At 42.7% G+C, this 19,841-nt stretch overlaps 1 protein-coding gene across 1 annotated transcript in view; it reads right to left on the reverse strand.

The window, feature by feature from the left end:
• Positions 1–19,841, reverse strand: part of LOC310878666 (leucine-rich repeat-containing protein 75B-like) — a gene marked incomplete at both ends in the record, with an annotated part of 37,503 nt that overhangs the window by 7,842 nt on the left and 9,820 nt on the right. Inside the window, one exon of the mRNA XM_083793036.1 lies at positions 13,880–13,992. Within this exon, the coding sequence (XP_083649162.1) occupies positions 13,880–13,992 (113 nt within the window). The remainder of the gene's footprint in view (positions 1–13,879; positions 13,993–19,841) is intronic.

Raw genomic sequence — 19,841 nt, forward strand, 5'->3', positions numbered from 1 at the left:
AGTACAGTACCACTAACTTCAGACGGGTCTGATTTTTATTTATTTATTCCCAAATAAATGTGTCTGTATGCCCAGAATATGCCTATAGTAGACTCAAATCTGGTAAGATTACAAAAGTCACTAAGGTAGATTACATTACTTGTTATTATTTCTTACATTACTAATAATCTCACCCTAGAAACAAGATATACTCACAGTAGCTCATTTAGCTCGTTTTAAATGTTGAGACAATACATAAAGAAATCCCTCAATTCTCTGTGAATGGAGAAGCTCCAGGCTATAAATACGATATATTGTTTATTTATGACTGGCAGAACCTGGATTTAGAGACAAGTGACTCATGAATCACATTTTTATATATAAATATGGAGTTTTTACTGTCAATAAACTATTTTGACAGCAGCCACATTTACTTAAAGTTTTTAAATAATAAAATAAATACATTTTGTTATTTAAATTTCTTTAATTAAAATAGTTCGATTCCCGCTGGGGACGCTGTGGGCGCTGGGGGCATGCTCTCTCCTCTGCGTCATCAGTGCCCATACCCGAGGTAGGGTTGGCGAAAGGGCCTTTCTGTGTGGAGTTTGCATGTTCCCCCCATGTCCCCTAGGGTAGGTACCCTCACAAAAAACATGCAGTAATGCAGGTCTCTAAACTACCTCCCCCTGTCCAGCCGGGGCGCCTGATGGAGGGGAAAGGAACTGGTCGGAATAACGTGTTCCTTCCACACGCTACGTCTGGCTGGGGAAACTCTCCCCTGAATTCTCTAAACAAACTTTCCTCCTTTCCTCTCCCCTCTTCTCGTTTCCTACATGCTTCCTCAATCCTCAGTGGGACGGAGTACGTGGGACTAACATGCAAGGAAAGGACATGAGGGTGTGATTTAAGGACCTGAGACGCAGTGGACAGTAGTTAGTAGGAAGTTAGAACAGAGCCGGTAACACCTATTTATGTCAATATCGTGGCCATCAAAAAGATCTATTCAAAATTGGACCGTTATCGTTATATATATATTATAAATAAAATATACTTTGATGCGTCAAAGCCTTATAAGCGGGCCTGGAAAAGCAATCACAAGAACATACAGACACGGTCGGGAAAGAAAAGGCATCGGAACGAGATGTAAACAGACACAATCCCCAAAGCCCTCCCACTCACTAACAGCTAACCTTGCTTTGATGATCCAGAACATTAGTGCTCATCAGTCCTTTCTACAGGTGTGTGGCGCGGTGGTGCTTCAATTAGCACAGTGAAGAGCAGTAAGGGACTCTAGGGGTGTGAGGAGGAGTGTAGCAAAAAAGCTGGATCACTGCCAACACCTTACCCAGTTAGTAGCTATACCCCCCCCGTCATACCGTTCTCCTGGGCTCCCCTGACACCGGTGCACCAGTGCAGGGTTCCCAAAACACAGGCAGGAGTGACATTTTAGCTTGGTGCAGAACAAGTAACACCACCACATGCCAAAAAAAGAAGCACAATGAAGGAACACACGATCACAACAGGTATATGGAAGAGACAGAGCACTGCATGGGAACTGAGCTAAAAGGTGGCCATTAACACATTGTCTGTTTTTAATAGCCATCTATTGTCTGCGATTGACACCGAAAATGGCACCGTTAAAAAACAACTTTTAGCCCTGAGCCGGATACTATAGGCAATGCCGTGCTCGCGCATACGTAGACTACTCTTATAATTACGATCTTCTCTGGCCTTTTTCTCTAAAACTACATCGCTGTCCGTTAACCCAGACATCAGATCAGACATCCGAGGTTCGGATCTGATTTCTGATTTTTCACGGCATCACGATTGAAATATGAACGTTTCTAGAGAAAGATAGCTAGCATAAGCTAATGCTAACGGAAGTACTTGAGTAGTAATCTAGTAATCCCTATTTTATACTTTGGCTATTCGAAAATAGCTGATCTAAGCTCACAGCTTGTAGATGTGATGTTTTAGGGAGGAAAAAAAGAAAGAAAATTAATTGATAAAATCTAGAAAATGTTTGAAAAAGTGAAAAGAAAAAGTGGAAAACATTGGATTCTTTATTTATTTATTATGGATAAACTATAATGCCAAAATAGGGACATAATAGGGACGGCAGCATTAAAGTGATTAGAAAATAAATCATTTTCTGTGTCTCAGTGTCTTAGTTCTAGTTCTCTCTTGCAGGCAGCACTCTTAATATTCTCAGTGTAAATAAAGAAAATAATCAAATCTAATAAAAATGTGCCTTACAAAGGAACAAACTAAGCATAATACTTAAGCCAGTGAATATGAAATGTTGGTAGACTCTGACTCAAAATGCCAGTGTGTATGCATCGATGTACTCTATAGCCAAGCTATATTTCAATGACCTGATTCGATGTGACAAACTGGATCCTTAGGAGAAAAGAATACTGCGACAGAATATACCGAAAACAGTTTGCGTTACATAACTGTGTACCATGGAGGAATGCGTCGCTGTCTGCTATGCTACTGTATGTCAAGGCACAGTTATGAAACCAACATTAAAATACAGCAGGAGACAGGAGACACACACACAGAAAAGGGATGTCTGTCCCTGCAGTTCTCTTTCCGAAATACACCCACATCAGCTATGAAATCTAATCCCCTATGCCCTATATAAAAAGACAGCAACAATGGAAGGAAATAAGGACTCGATCAAAAGTCTTCCAATGAGGACTCAAACCTGTCTTCTCTGAAACCAGAGTTTGGGTGTTATTTCCATACATAAAAGAAATCTAAAATGACTCACATGTAACAAAAACAAAAAAAGAAGCAATACATTTTGTCAATGGTGTGATTACCACAGTATTTTGTTTGCCAACAAATGCAATCAGTCATGGTTCTGTGCGTTCAATTTCAGAGTGCTGGATACCGAACACTACCCACCCGCCCCACCCCCGTACTCTAGGAAGGAAGTGTTTCATTAATTATGGATACGGCTGTGCTGTTGGCACCTTAAGTCTCTTAAAGGTAGATGTCAGGCTGGAAGGAGATCAACTTCATTTACTGAAGTGCACAAGAAATAAATGATTAAAATGAACTACTTGATCTGTGTTGGTGGAGGAAGTGACAATTACCCATGTCAATCAGAAGACGGAAGGACGAAAACAGACATTCTCTAACTGTTATTGTTACTGTGGGTTAGACCAGGGGTTCTCAACGTTTTTGGCTGGAGACCCCGGGAAATTCTTTGGCCATGTCTCGCGTTTAATCTCCAATTATAGGACAACCTCGTTGCTATTTTCATAGGAAAAACAAACCCTAACAATACGGCATGTTCAAATGACATGGCACAGGAAAGCACACAAATAGCAGATGCTGTGTAAACGTGCTAGTTATCCCCACAGAACTAACAATGCCGTGTGCTGCAAAAACAGATCTTATCAGTACTTAAGGGACCACTTCACTCATTTTCAACCTATCTTCATACAGGATAATTGGTCCACACGATTACTATTCTGTCCACCGTTTCTGCGAGTGTACGACTGTGCGTGCTTGCGTGTACGGTACGTGTGTCTTTGTGTTAGTTTAGTTTCAACATGACCAGAGTCTCATATCATTTGGCCTGACGGTATTAATACCTACAGTGTGTAAGTTAATCGTCTGAGCTGGCAGCGTGAGGCGTGGGTCAAAGCCTATATCAGTGGAGGTTGCATCCATGCACCGCTAATAATGCCGGCTATTACAGTATTACTCACTACACAGCAAAACCCAAGCTTGAAAATTGGCTATTTTCACCAAAGAGATTTGATGTCGAGGGAAAAGGATTGGGGGGCAATTACAGAACCCAGGGAGGTAAGTACTGTAACAAATGTTCCCAGCTTTAATTTGTGAACATTAATGAAACGGAGCAATCCAAACTTCCATTTTAAACAGGCACATTTTCCCATTGACTTATAATGGGAAAATGCAATAACTCACATTCAAGTATTTTTTTCTCTGAAACTTTAAGGGCTAAAGTTGGTAAAAACTTGGAGGGGTGGTTCATAATAATTTCAAAAATGAATTACAATAGAATTACATCAGCCTGCCTCATGGTGGCGCTATAACAGCCCACATTACGTTCCGCCCTATAACTCTTGGACCGTAGGTCGTAAAATAAAAATCTCTTTTTCCCTGGATTCCTTGGCTCATGACGCATCTCCCCATACGGTATAGACCACTACCTCACAACTAGGTTATTCAAATATGATCATCTGGCCATCATTGTTAGTGCAGGCACCCTCACATCCCCATATTGTGCATTTTCACCATGCTGTCTCACTGGCAGCCTCTGATGGACAGCTCACTACTTATTGTCAATGACAGTTGCTTGACATCACCACTTACACATTAACCAATGTCAGTCTGCGTGTGTCCCAAACCCTCACTTACAGTAGTCAACAGCTCCAGCCCTAGGCAGCCATGCATTATTGTCTCCACCAGGCCGAAGGCATGGGGGGAGAGTATGTTTTGCACTCCGTCCGTCCGTCCGTCCGTCCGTGTGTCCGTCCGTGTGTCCGTGAGCAGCTAATCTCGGCCACAGTTAACCCGGTCGATGCCAAATTTTGCACACACACTCCCTGGATGCCAACGATGAACCTCTGCCCCAAACTTTCCAGAACGGCCTGTTATAGCGCCACCAGGAGGCCGCTTTGTGCAAAACAAGTTTTTGCACAGTACACCTACAGATTTTGTTTTTACCTCTAATTTACTTTTGTTGCCCTTTTATCCAACCACCAGATGAAGGCAAGCTGCAATGTCCTACATTCCTATCCTGGTGGAGACCTGTGCCCAGAAGGGCACTTTTTCTAGTTGACAAATGTACACATTGGTTCTGTATGTACTTTCTTTGCCATGTGTTGATTATTCTGAGCTACTGTACATACAGTATCTGATTTACAATATCTAACTTGGTTACACCGTTTAACAGCTTGTTATTCTCCTGGTAGAACGATCATGCTGTGTAAAATACACTACATTATTAATTTGTACCATTTTGTTTGCTTTATCAGAAGCCATGGTGAATGGAAAGGAGAAATAAATCAGTGAATCTTTTACTGGAGAAACTTGGGTGGTCAGCTCTATATCCAGAACAACTAGACACAGTAATATATTGATACACATATTGAGTTGCAACAGACTCCATGGCCATGCAGCTTTACAGCATTTTCAGCACCCACTACATGAACTTTTACAGCCACAGTGGAGGAGGATAGCGCAAGCTTTCATCTGTAGGATGGGTCCAGTAAGGTTCCAAAGTCTCAGTCGTGGATTCCCAGTACCAGCCCAACAATAACATATTGAAATCTAGGATATGTTGTTGGATGTATGTTGCCTGATTCCAATTGAAGCTGGTCTGCAGCACAGCAGTGCCATATGTTACATGCTCAGTCAGTGGGAGGAACGTCCTAGAGACCTAGAAGGACCTGTTACCATTTTTTTGAGAAAGGCTTTGAGCATGGCTTCCATTTCCCATAGTCAGGGGAAACTGATATCAAACAAATGGTAGCAAGTCCCTTGAGAACCTTCCTCCTACCTAAGTTACATTGATTCAGCGTGTCAAAAGGCCACTACATCCCACATGTCTGCACATTGGGCTGGTATTGTGACTCTGGTACTGTGAATAACAAATTACAGTACACTGATTTATTTATCCTTTCCTTTCACCATGGTTTCTGATAAAGCAAACAAAATGGTACAACATAATAATTTAGTGTATTTTACACAGCATGATCGTTCTACCTTAAAGTAAGGAGAATGACACGCTGTTAAACGGTGTAACCAAGTTAGATATTGTAAATCAGATATGTAGCTCAGAATAATCAACACACGGCAAAGAAAGTACATACAGAACCAAGGTCACAGGTGTACATTTGTCAATAACGCATGGCTGCCTAGGGCTGGAGCTGTTGACTACTGTCAGGGACAAATTAGCCATTGGGCCAGTGGGGCCGTGGCCCAGGGGACCTTGGCTCTCAGGGGCCCTTCGGGGAAATTGGACCGCGCAGTACTAGGTTTGACGCCCAGAAAAGGGCTCCTGGGGCCCTTCATTGGCCATTGATTTAGTTAAATTTAGGTCAAAAACATGATAAAAAACACGGAAAAACACAAAAATGTTGCATGCACGCGCGCTATGGGGGCCCTGCAAAAATGACCGACCCAGGGGCACTCATGGGGGTTAATCCGTCCCTGACTAATGTAAGTGAGGGCTGTGGAGTGTGAGGGTTGTGAACTGGGTGAGGGTTTATATAGGGAAGACGACGACGACGACAACAGCACATCTTGTCTGCCCAACATGTAATTCCTGGAAACGCCACTGCTCACAGCTCGCTCAAATCTGGACCATTTTGAAAAATTCTAATTGCTCTGTAATCTGTAGAGTGCCTCTCTATGAAACGGTATCAAGCTAAAACGATAGTTCGGGAAATCGGATTAATTAAACAGACTTGCACTGAACTATGGCAAAATCGTATTGGAAATGACACCCATCTAGCCTTTAATTGCCTTCCATTTTGTTGACACAAGTATCAGCTATGTGTTACTGATTATGGGGAATCTAATAACTGAATTATTTGACTAGACAATTAAACCCAATGAGCACAAGGAATTGACACTGCTGATTATAGGGAAATTACAATCACCGAGATTTGTGGAGAAGACAGAACGAGACGTCTGAGCTCGAGCTGTGAATGTTCTGAGTTGAGGCAGCTCCAAATCAGGAGCGCATTCTTTTATCAAACAGATTCGCATTACGGATGGTTTGAAGAGGCACTTTCCGTTGTCCTAAACCTGTGTGCATAAGATAGCAAATGTAGGGAAAGCGCATCGACACGGCTACAGATACACCTCCACCCGCAAATATAGGAGTCGGCAAAATGAATGGTGGGTTGTGTGGCCGCAAGATACCATTAACGCATAGTGGAAGCTCCTAAATGCATTCACAGAAAGTGTTTAATACTTGCGGATAAAGCATGGCACAAGATAGAAATGAAAGTGCCCCTGACGCAAGATAGGGCCCATGGCCATGATATATTAACCACTTAAGCCCTATATTATACTTAGGCTATCCAAAGGTTACTGATCTGTAAGCTTACGCTTTGTATCATTCCATTTGGTCCTTTCGGTTCCATCTGAACTCTATAAACTAAGAACAGGATATTACTCACAGCGCCTCCAAAGAAAGTGAGGAAGTGCAGGATGGTGTAATGAAGGCTCAGTAATGGTTTATGCACGCAACTGTGAACCACTGGAAGTGAAAAGTATTTATCACAAGATACTGCTGAGATATATAGATATATGTTTTCATGATATCACATCATAAGGAATTTAATGTATCTCACAATATGATCACTCATGGCCTTTCATTTTTAAATAATGGTGTGGCCACATACGGTTCCATTGTAAGTGAGGGAACAAGAATGGGAATACGTGAGCTTTTAATGAGCATCCTTGTCATGGACGCGCAGCCCCCTGTGGGGGGGCTGTGCAGACGTCTAGTCTGTCTGTCTGTCTGTCTGTCTGTCTGTCTGTCTGTCTGTCTGTCTGTCTGTCTGTCTGTCTGTCTGTCTGTCTGTCTGTCTGTCTGTCTGTCTGTCCGTCTGTCCGTCTGTCCGTCTGTCCGTCTGTCCGTCTGTCTTCTCTCTCTCTCTTTCACAGAGTTTCCCCAGAGCCTGAGCTCAAACAGCAGAACCATTCGGTGTTATCTGTGTCTGTGAGGCTGTTGAACTAAAGTCCCTTGGGCGAACAAGTGGAAGAAATCAACGTGAGAAAGGAGGAGAAATCTAGGATTGTCAAAAAAAGATAGAGAGAGAGAGAGAGAGAGAGAGAGAGAGAGAGAGAGAACAATGAGATAGGATTTTCTGCATTTCCTTTCATGTACTGTGTAGCACCCATCATTCTGCCACGCACATAAGATAACCAAGCTTAAAACTTGATCTATGGACATGGATTCTTTCACATTTCTCAGTAAGCCTTCCATTCTATTTATGGCTCCAGCGTGGTGTGCCATCACCTGCCTGTAGTTTGGCGGAAGCTGTGTGGGAGACGCTTAACACTGCCTCGACCAAGCCTGCTAATGAACAGGAAGGGAAGGTCTGCCTTGTTATCTTATTTTGAGCCATTGCAGCCACGACTGTGGTGGCAGAAGTTAAACGGAGACAGTCAGACAATCTTTGAAACTAGGTTCATTGCTCTGGAAAAGGAAACTGAATTACTAGAGTGATGTAGATGTTTGTTGTTTTTGTTTCATTCCAACTTCTGTAAGAGTTCAAGTATTTAGTAATTAGTGTTAGAATGGAATTCTGTGTATTGTTCAGAGAGCATTTCTTGTTATTAATTGCCACCCAACGTCTTCATGATGTTTTTATTTTTATTTTTAGACAGAATTAACGAATGAACCAATTAACACTAGGAAGTCGGAGCAGCCGTTCTGACCGAATTTGAGATTTCAACGTTTATTTTCTTAGCCCATGGAGTCCAGAGAAAGTTCCCCTTGCATGACTTTGTCTAAATATTCGATTGAAATCATCTCTGTTTTTTTTTTTCCATTTGAAACGTTTTGTAAATATGATTTTAGGCATATATCTCCTACTCAGTCTGGCTATATCGGCCCAATCGACCGCCGTCCCCCCTTCTCCCCCACTCGTCTAATGATCTTCACACCTCCGACAGCTGGAGACGGCATTGTTCAAGCCTGCATTCCATGTCCAACGAATTAAATCATATACGTTTGGCTGGTTAATTAACTTGGAATTTGTTTATTATTTTGATAAGATAATAGGAATATGAATACAATGATTATTATCCATGATGAGGGTGGGATGTTATTGAATGCTCGGTTAGACTCGACCGACATTTACTTTCCATGAAGCGAGAATGCTTGCCGATGCGCGATACAAAATAAAAAGTGTTTGAAATAATTCCAACCAGATAGACCTCCCGAACCTCTAAATGGTTTGTCAGTCAAAAGAACAGTTCTTTCTGCAAGCGACGTGGAACTGATCTGCAAGTCTGCCTGCACGCAAGGCTATTTATTTTTTCCCTCTCTCAACTGCTGCTGCTGTTGTGCTGTTTCCCGACATTTCCTTTTCACTTGATACCGTTTCGTAGAGAGGGCCGACACAACCGATCTATATACCAAATGAAAGCCAGCATTTCTTAGTTTACATGGTATTTTGAATTTTTTTAAATGAGCGAGTTATGATTTAAAGAAAAGAGGGGTGGAGGGAAAAAAATAACACACAACACACAGAAAGCTAGCTAACTAGGCGATTATTTGGCACAATCAATCAAATATATATGAATTACATTGATAACACGCGTAGCCTATAATGTTTCCCCCTCTATATAAAAATGACAATATATAACTCTAATGTCGTATTTTGTCATGTATGTGAACTAGGCTGCTTGATCAAGGGTGTTGCTTTCGTGAGCAATGGTGTACAAGATTGGTAATACGTTGGTCAAAGTAACTCATTTTTAGACCATCTGGGGAAAAGAAATACATCTGCAGAGTTCCCCCCCACACACACGCAATTCTAGCCTACCCAAACGTAAAACAAAGTCGGAAAGTGTTTTATCAGCTCCCAAACTTTTTCGTTTGCATGGCCGGTTTGACCCGACGCGATTCTTTGGCACAATCAATCAAATATAATAGTAGGCTACTAAGCCCGTTTTCAGCTAAATGCGGAAATGTCCAGGCTAAATAACTTATCGACGGGAGTCGTGTTAATATTTATTTACTCGTCATTGTCATGTTCACTCCAAATAAACAAGTATTATGCACTTATGATGCGGAGAGCCATCTTGGGTTGCGATATTGAGGGGGCAGAAAACAGCCCGGTCACGTGGTTCATGTACTTGCAAGTTGGGACAAAGAAACGAAGAAGAAATGCAATGTTTTTTATTAATTAAACTGATATAACAACATAACGTGGCTAATAATTGTTTATTTGGAATGTACTTTGGCTGGTAATTTAGGTAAATATAACGCGACTCACTTGTATAAGTAATTTACCGCGGACATGCCGCATTTACCGCAATACATTGGCTTTAGTAATGTTGTTAGCTTATAATATTAGCAAATGTAAGCTAACGGCTGGAGGACTACGGACAATCCGGTCAATAACATCATTACACTTAAACATTAATACAATTATGTCATGTTTACATGCCTAGTCAAGCAGTCTGTACATCGCGTGGGGTCACATATATTAATTACATCGATAACACACGAGAAAAGACGAGTGATCTTGGCTCTTTGCTGGGTGGAAGGAAAAAAAGAACAACAAAAGGCAGCAACTCTTCCATGGCTATGTTGCAATATAGCACGGGCAACGGCAAAATATATATTTTTCACATTATTTCACAGTATTATTAGTTTTATACATTTTAGGAGTGAAAACATGTGTTTAGAAACATATATGATTTAATTAGTTGGAAATGGGATGCAGGCTTGAACAATGTTGTCTCCAGCTGGAGAGGGACGAGTGGGGGAGAGAGTGGCCAATCAAATCGCACCAAAAACACGGTCCCCCTGACCTTTCAGCCGACTGAGTAGTAGTGAATTTTTTTCAGACTTCCTAGTGTTAACAGTATAATAAGCAGGATTTGTCAGCTGCGGTTTGTACACAATGTTCAAAGTTGGCCAATCCTCCCCACGCCAATGGCCCACACCTACTGCACAAAAATGTCCCAAACAAAGTAAAGTAAAATATGAAATGATTTTATTTCATCATACTCATACCTTTTAAAGAGAGAGAGAGTCCATTTTACTCACCAGTGTAAGCAATTTTGGAACTGACACAACATAACATGTTGATGGCAGGTGGTGCTGAGTGATAATTAGCTGAGCAACTCAAAAGCTCAGAGCTTGTGTGCATTGCATAGTGCAGTACAGTAAAAGGGCCTGGCTGTAAACAAGTTGACTTGAGCTTAGTCCAGTTAACCCTGGGTAAACATAGTACCTTTCCTTTCCAAACTGGTTCCACGTGGGAATGGATCCTTATTATCCTTACGGGTACTCTGGGGTGCATGTGTTTTGTTTGGTCCTACAGTCATGAGTCCGACATCCTAAAAGTAACCTTGGCGAGCCATGAGGCAGGAGCCCAGATCCTGTTTCTGTAGCGTGAGGCAGCTTGATGTACAAGTACACCCCCTGGACATGACGATAGTATGTCACAGGCACTTACCCCCAATCCACCCTTGATGCTGAGTGTCAAGCAGGGAGGCACTGGGTCCCATTTTTAGAGTCTTTGGTATGACACTGCCAGGGATTGAACCCCGACCTCCCAGTCTCAGGGCAGACACTCTAACCACAAGGCCACTGAGCTGGTGGCCTTGACACCCTAAAAGCAACCCTAAACCTAACCTCAGGAAGCCACGGGTTAGTTTTACTAACATGCCACGCATGTCGAGAGCCACGGGGTAAGTTTAACCTGCCACGGGTTAGTTTTAACCTTCCGCGCAAGTCAGGAGCCACGGGTGAGTTTTAACCCGCAGCACACGTTAGTTGTAACCGGCAGCGATTGTCGGGTGAGCGCAGAATGGAGTTCCAGAGATGAAAATTGTATCAAATGGGGGTCAGTAGCCTAATGCATATCAAACTGGGGCTCCTTAAGATTAAAAAGATTGAGAATCGCATGTACAGTATCATATGGTAGAGCACCTTGGAGAGACAAAAGCTTAATTTATACTCCGTCGTATGACGGTGTTGTGCACCGAAAATAGCAGATGTACAACCTCACAACGCGTTTACAAACACACTCATGAAGCACCTCCATATTTTGCTTAGGGTTCGTACATTCACCGGGTGCATTTGTTTGGTCCAACGTACGAACAGTCCGACAGGCATTAGTCCGACATCCTACCCCAAATCTAACCCTAACCTCACAGGGAAGCCACGTACTGTATGTGTCTTAACCATAGGGTTACCATATTCTGAATGACCAAAAAGAGGACACATGTGCGCGTGCATGTGCACGTTGTGCGTGTGCATGTGCATGTGTCATGCGTGCGCAGTACGCACGACACACGCAAAATAATCTAACAAAGAAAGTTATGCTCCTAAATTTAATCAAGCTGTATATTAGTTATGTATTTATTTAAAGCAGTGGCTCTCAAAGGTGTGATCCAGGGACCCTCATGGTTCCTTGAGGGGGTTCCAAATGGACCCATTATAGGTCTGTAACTGAGAGTGTAACACATGGACCCAAATGGACACTTAACACTTACAGCACGTAGGACGCCTGAGAACGTCATAGGATAGAGTAGAGTAGAGTTCTAAGGACGTGTGAGGACGTCCTAGCGACATCCCAGCGATGCGGGGCGAGATATTAATATTCAGAATTTTTCCTATTTATTTTTTTGGCATTTCGCTTTTCGCTTGCCGTATGCTAACGCTCAGTGCAACTATTAGCTTGTCATTGACTCCCACGTTAGCGAGACGGAAAGAATGACTCGTAGCTCCTAATCCAGGGCGCTCTCCGTGGTGATAAATAGAGCGATATGCTGGCGCTTCATTTCTGCTCCTCATCCGTCTCTCCCGCAAAATATGAACGCTTTTTGGAGCGTAAAACAATATATTAAGATGATCGGGGATGTTGAGGTCACTTTGTAAAGTCAACCTTTTTAGGAAAGTGTTTCCGGTTCATGGCTTTCAAAGTAAAAGCGATCAGACACCTCCGGTATTCTATAGCCTATATTTTGAAGGCAGTCGGCGTACTCAATGTGTTAAAGGTCTGTAACTCTGAGAGTGTAACACATGGACCCAAATGGACCCTTACTGTACAAATGGAATCAAATGGGACTCCAAATGGGTCCATTTGGTTTTACTCTCAGAGTTATGGGGGTCCTTGAAATAAAAAAGTTTGAGAACCTGTATGCAATGGCTTATCTCTTATAAAAAGAGAGACCAGCCTATTCTCCAAACCATCATATCTTATGCTTTGCTTGGTTGTACAAAATAATATTCGGTCAATTTAATTTCCAGAAGGACTCGCCTCGCACACTTGTCTGTGTTGTTGGGCTTGCAAGACAGAACTTTTATTTGTGACAGACACATTCCTTTGCAGACAATACAATCTGCATCTCATTGGTCAGTCACAAAGCTAAGAAAACAGTAGCCTACTTTTTCTGCATGTCAATGATGAGATAGTTATTTTGCAATTCAAGCTTTCCTCACGGAGAGCAGACAACACATCAGTCTATCTGCAGACAGCGGAACAGCAGCGAAACTTTCTCTGACCTGCTGTCGGGACCAGTGCTGTCAGCGTGCATGCAGTTATGAATAATACACATTCCGGGGTCTGGGCTGAAAGTCCGCCTCCCACAGTGTTTTTCCACTACGAACCATTGAACGTGCATTGTAATACACTTTGGTCTGAATGGTCTGTGAGTGTACAGATATGTGTAAAACCCCGGACATTTGAAGGAATTTATAAAAAAAACCCGGACAGCCCGGACAGTCCCTCAAAAGAGGACTTAACCAGCAATGCATGTCGGGAGCCATGGATAAGTCTTAACCAGCAACGCATGTGTCGGACTGTTGCAAGTCGGACTGCCATAGAGTAAGACAGAGTTACGACAACTCCGTTCACTTCATGGGGCCAGTCCAATGGCGGCTCTGACATCTACATATTGGCGAATAGGGACACCAGAAGTTTACGGAATGCATTGGAGTCTATGGGCTCGCGTGAGTACATGAACCACGTGACCGTGCTGTTTTCTGCCCCCTCAATGTCACAACTCTGTCTATACTCTATGGCTCTGGTCGGACCAATGTACAGTATGTGCCCCCATTCACCCTACCGTCTGGTGTTGCTGGTCGGTTGTCCAAATGCGGGCTCATGCCGGGCAACAACAGATGGGCAGACAGACAGACAGACAGACTCACCAGGCCTGTGCTTTCCTCCTGGGCACGTTCTGTCTAGTCCACTTGGAGTGAGGGGTCAGGTGGTAAATGAGCTGTTTGCAGATCTTGTTAGCTGATTTCAGGGAATCTGTCTCCTACAACACAGACACACATTATTACCAATGCATGGTGGACAACATACTCACATTTTGTACTTTGTAAAATTGAATAATGGGATGAGAATAGCAGCACCCCTGGCAGAGGGTTAGAGAGCTCTGGACCGGGGCTAGGTTATTCCCATAGATATAAAAACCTAGATAGCTCACTGGCCGCTGCAGCTCATTGGAGCGACCTGTAGGCCTATCGCAGGGAAGGCGGAAGTCAAGCGGAAGTGCAGAAGGAATGCTGCCACTCAAAGTGACTACTGGCCAATCACATGCAGCGCGTCTTTTCCGGATTGATCCCACTACCAGAATTAAGATTAGGACGTTGTGCGGTGTGTGTTTGCTAGGATCGAGTTTACCAGTACGTCTTCAAACTTATAGGCTTATTATCCTGCCCTCAGTGCCATGTTTTTTAGTTTTAGTTTTTTGCGCTTAGTTTTTTACTCATTTCCATATGAGTAAAATTGTGAACCAGGACAATAGCGCCATGCGCCATCTAGCGCCAGTGATGTCAGGACACACTCTTCTAAAATTAAAATAAACACTGTATTTAGCTGCTGTTAGCCATGGAAGGACTCTGGCTTGTATGCATTTTATCAATACTTTCTAAATAGTAGCAAGCAGGTATATAATTTGTCCATGTTGAATGATAATTTATAGGTATATTCTGTATTTAGGTTTCACAACATACAGTACATGTTCAAGTCACATTAGCTGTTAAAATATCAGATTACTCCACCCACTCCACCTTCCTCACCAAATCACACAACCAAACCTATATGCCAGGCATATACTGTAGGTTTACAGGCATGCACACTACACTACACCAATTTACAAGATGCAACTCACTAAGCGACTCTGTAAATAATCTTTACTTCTTACTCATAATCGTCTAAAATGTGATCGCAAAGCTCCTTTTCTGCTGTTTGAATAGAGTTGCCTTGCCTCCAGCATTTTCTGCATCAAAATATGCTTTAGCATCTTTGTCAGTTTCCCTCTCGCCTCCATCACCCCCTTTCTCCTTTCTCTTCTCCATCCTTTCCTCTGTCAGACTTTAAACGGATTGGGTCGAGCAGAGCAGAGTAAATCTAATTAATGGCACAACACAACAACAAGAAAGAGGCAATGCAGCGAAAGCGAAAGAAGACAGGGGCAATTTTGCCTTAGGGCGATTAGCCGTTCCCAGTCTCACTCCTACTAGTCTGCGACACACAAAAACATGCCTCATACTTCAAAACATTCAGCGTTCTTGTTTATGCCAGTGGGATCACTATGAGAACAGGCCTTTGCTGTGATTTGTTCTTGAGGAAAAGGATTGAAGTATTCTCATGAAATGGACTTCTATGATTTGGGTTAAAAAAAAAAGTTAAATTCTTCTCCTAAATGGTCATAAATGGTCATAAAGAATCAAATCAAATAACTAAATAAAATTAAGAATAATCTTTTTTGTTTTACTTTTTTATGTCTCTACATTCAAAAGTTGGCAATCACTATACATACTGTACTGTATGTCACAGACCAGACAGACAGGAAAACCACACCATAATTATTAGACTCTATGGGCACTGTCATCCACCCAGCGTAAAACAGTGCTTATGGGCAGCAGAATTATCATTGCTATTTTCCAATGTACCTTTTTGGAAATGTACATGCATTCAATTCACCAATTCACACACCGATGGCAGAGGCAACATGCAAAGCACCGCAGCCAGGAAGAGCCAAGGATCAAACCGGGAAGCTCTTATCCAAAGATGGATGTTCCATCTCCTGAGTCACTGTTGCCTCCAGATGTTGTTTAAACAGCGCAAGATGCTGTACTCTGATTTGTTCTCCAACAAGTAATCTGATAAACTCTTGCATTTAGGTGACATTGATTTGATTTATATGAATAACTGAAGAACAAAAGTGGAGAAAGTTCTCTCAATTGTAATAGATGCTTTGTCTGGACACACTCACCCGAGGACAACTACACAAAACACACATTAACATGGATAGTGTAAACAGAATAAAATTGAGTTTCAAGATACACATTTTAGTCCAGGGCTATCGGATCCTTTAGCATAGAATACGTACGTGAATCTCAGTTTGATGCAGGGGAAAAAAACACTAGCAGTGTCTTGGGTCTATGAGACCAAAGAGCATTCCTTGTGCACACCAAATCTCTAAATCCCTTCCCCTCTCTCAGTCTCAAATAGACACCTGTGCCTTCCTCGCTGACTACGGTAGATCATATTTAGCCAGATAAATCGAGTTCACACTATTACTGTAGGTCGCAGAGTCAATCCGTCAGTCTGTCCGTCATGCCACCATATATGGCCATCAGTCCGTCACGCCTCTTGACACGCTCCATATATGGCCGACTCCATATATGAAGATCACGACACTGACCTCATCAAACCCTGGATAGCAAATATATGGAGAAGACTGGATCATCAGATCTGCATATATGGAGCCGGCCAGCAACTTTATCTGACCTCAAACCTCAAACCCTTAGATCTCCATATATGGAGCTGACCTGTTCTAACATTCCATATGCTGATCTCCCCCACCCATCCTTCCAATTCGATGTCTCCCTTTTGACTGATACCTGTCTATTCAAACTGTAGACGGTCCCACACCAAAGTTATTAGTGCAGCCGCGCCCGGGCAGCCAGCGAAAACTAGAGTTCTCAACAGGGGAACTCCATATGGAGCTGACTTGTTCTGACATTCCATATGTTGATCTGACCTCATCAAACCCTGTACACTCAAGACACACTCCATATATGGCCAGTACTACAGAATTCATTCCATATGTTGATCTGACCCCCCCCCATGCCAAAGCACCAGTGCTCGCCCAGCAGTCTGCCGTCAGCCAGGCGGATGGGTGCATGCAACCTCGCCCTTTCGGGCATCTCAAGGGGCTATCCCTTTGCCTTTAATAAAAATCTGAAATCTGAAATCTGAGACTACCCCCCACCAGACTACAGCAAAGCAGAAGACACTGGCTGCTACAGAACAGTAGAACATCTGCAGCAGCCTGTTGCAGACATCAAAGGACCGGAGCCTCCTCAAGAAGAACACCTTGCTCTGTCCCTTCATGTAGAGCAGTGGTTCCCAAAGTGGGGTCCGGGGACCCCCAGGGGTCCTTGAGGGAGTTCCAGGGGGTCCCCAGCTAAATGATAGTTTGGAACCCTTAGGGGTCTGTAACTCTGGGAGTGTACAGTTGGTTGCTGCGAGAGTGAGGTCTAGCCAACACAAGCTCGGGATTCCTGGATCGCTGCCCTCCACAATTTCCTATCCAACATCAGGTTCTTGAGCTCTGCAGTGTTGTCAGCCAAGATGGTGATGGAAGACTCTTCTTGCTCTTCTGGTCCAATGCAATTATTAAATTATCACATAATCGCATGATCACAATATTTGAGATCATCGCAATTATTTTTGCATTATTGTTAGAATTGTTTCTATTCATCTGTATGAGTCATTGTACTTTCTAGATATGTGAGGCATCCTGTTAGGTGGCACCCATAAGGAATGCCGACAGTAAGGCTAGCCTTGTACATCGTGAGGTCAACCTTGCACATCATCATGCCACATTCCTATGTTGCACATCTTCATGTCTCGTTTCTATGATCCAGCACTATAAATATTCCCTGTCTGTCTAATAAACTTTTGAATCTATGGTGTGATACTGCCTACTGTGTCTCATTACTTGTTCTCCCGGGCCCGTCTCTGTACCAACAGAGGTACTTCAACTGGATCATCACACACCTCCCAGCCTACACACACTACCTGCTTGTTAGAGCCAGACCGAGGGTCCATTTAAAGATCACAACAGTTGGTACCAGTCATTGACAGTCATTTCTGCCATATCTGCCCCGTGCAATTTTAGTTTAAAACATGAATGCAATTTTGATTTATATGTTCCAATGTTCATTCAAAGCCAAAAACACGATTAAATTAAGCCCTAACCACCAGTCTTTCCCATGTTGAGCTGGAGGTGATTGCTTTCACATCACGCTGTGATGCTCTCCTCCACGGCTCTGAACTCCTCATTGTCATCCGCGAATCCGCGATGCAGCTGACAGTGGAGGAGTCATTGGAGAACTTCTGTAAGTAGCATATACACTCAAGTTGTTGCAGAAGTTGGAGGTGTATAGCAGGTGAAAAGGAAATGTGACAGCACGGTTCCTTGGGGAAGCGCCGGTGTTGCTCATTAGCACATCTGACAAGCTTACTATACTGACTGTTCCCTTATGAACTACTTTACATGAGTGCAGTTCACCCCATTCAAGCCGCCTTTGATATTCAGTACATATTCAGTCTTTGGTCCATAAATGTTTTGTATCTAAAGCAGGACTCACCCACACTGTACACCCATGCAGTGACAAAAATACAATAATGAGATTGCAGGGAAAGCAATGTTCTTTCATTACAGCTCTTACAGTATGTATGGCATTCTATATTCTATTAGACAACCTGTGTCAACTTGTGTCCTTCTCATTCTCTTCTCATTACATAATACTCGTGATAATAGCCTTAAATATGGCCTCCTCGCAGCACTTGCATTTGGACTTGACTTTCGGACACAATTAGAACAGCTATATGTGTTGTGTGTAGGTCCTGAACTACACTGACTGCTGACTCTAACGGCGAACCATTAAAATAAACAATGTCTGAATTTGAACGTCTTAATCACTCCTTCCCTCTGTCCTCTGGCACCCAAATGATGCCACCGCTACAAAGTGCCTCATCCGCTGACCCCAAGGTCACGGTTCTGCCCTACATCCCAGCCCTGTACACAGCCATTACCGAGTGCTAAATAAAAACCTGCTAGTTGTTGCTTTTTTTCTTGGCTCAGATACAGCTGTCAGACAATTTCTTGATACAGTCAGGATGGTTGAATCACAAACTTATCACTGGCTCCGATCTCCTCCCAAACAAGCTGTTTTCATCACTTCATTATGCTTGTAGTTTGATGTACAACCACAATTAAAACCAACACATATATAATACTAAGTATACTAAGTATAATATAAAGTTACATTTCCCTGCACTACTTAAAGGGGGTGCAAGTGATATGTTCAGTGTTAAATAACGACACTACAGTATAATTCCAAAATCATTTCTATAGTTTCTATAGTTCTATAGAGATAGGTCATGCAGGATATGGGATAAACAAGTGAAATAGGAAGTTACTGAACCCCTAAGAGCAGACAGAAATGGAACTGGGATACTAAAATGGAAGCTGATAAATGGGTTCTCTCTATTGACTGGGGGAAATTGCTGTCCCACCTGAAAATGTACTCTTTGTTTAAAAGAGCTGGAGAGACGGAGAGACCCGCTTGGCCCCGTTACTGAACAAACACTATCAGAATATAGAGTTTTGGAATAAAACAAATACCCTTTTTGTTTCATCCAAACCAATATAACTTACAGTAAAGCACGTTTAATGTTTTCATCAACAATAAAATGAGTTAAATGACCCAGTCAGAACATGACTATTAAAGTGCCCACTGTGTCTATAGTTACTGTACAACGCTGGGATTGTATACACTCATTTTCAGTCAGTGACAACATTCCTCTGGCATTTGAGGTTCAATAAAGTTTCTCTTGTACTGTGCAGGATGGGCAGTGTGCGGTAATTGTTCTATTTTCAGGGTTTCTAACAGAGAAAGCCTTAAAAACTCTGGATGTGTGCAAATCTTTTGTGTACTTTCACCTCTGCTTAGTTAACCACTTACATTTTTGAGTGGTGCTAGCCAATCCTACACACAGCTATGTGTGTCTGTGTATGTCTGTCCCAGAGTCCCTATGTCCGAGCACAGACAGCTGAAACACCTCGCTAATACCACTGGATGG

Source organism: Protomyctophum parallelum (genome assembly GCF_964188405.1).
Source record: "Protomyctophum parallelum genome assembly, chromosome: 21".
In the NCBI taxonomy this organism is placed as follows: Eukaryota; Metazoa; Chordata; class Actinopteri; order Myctophiformes; family Myctophidae; genus Protomyctophum; species Protomyctophum parallelum.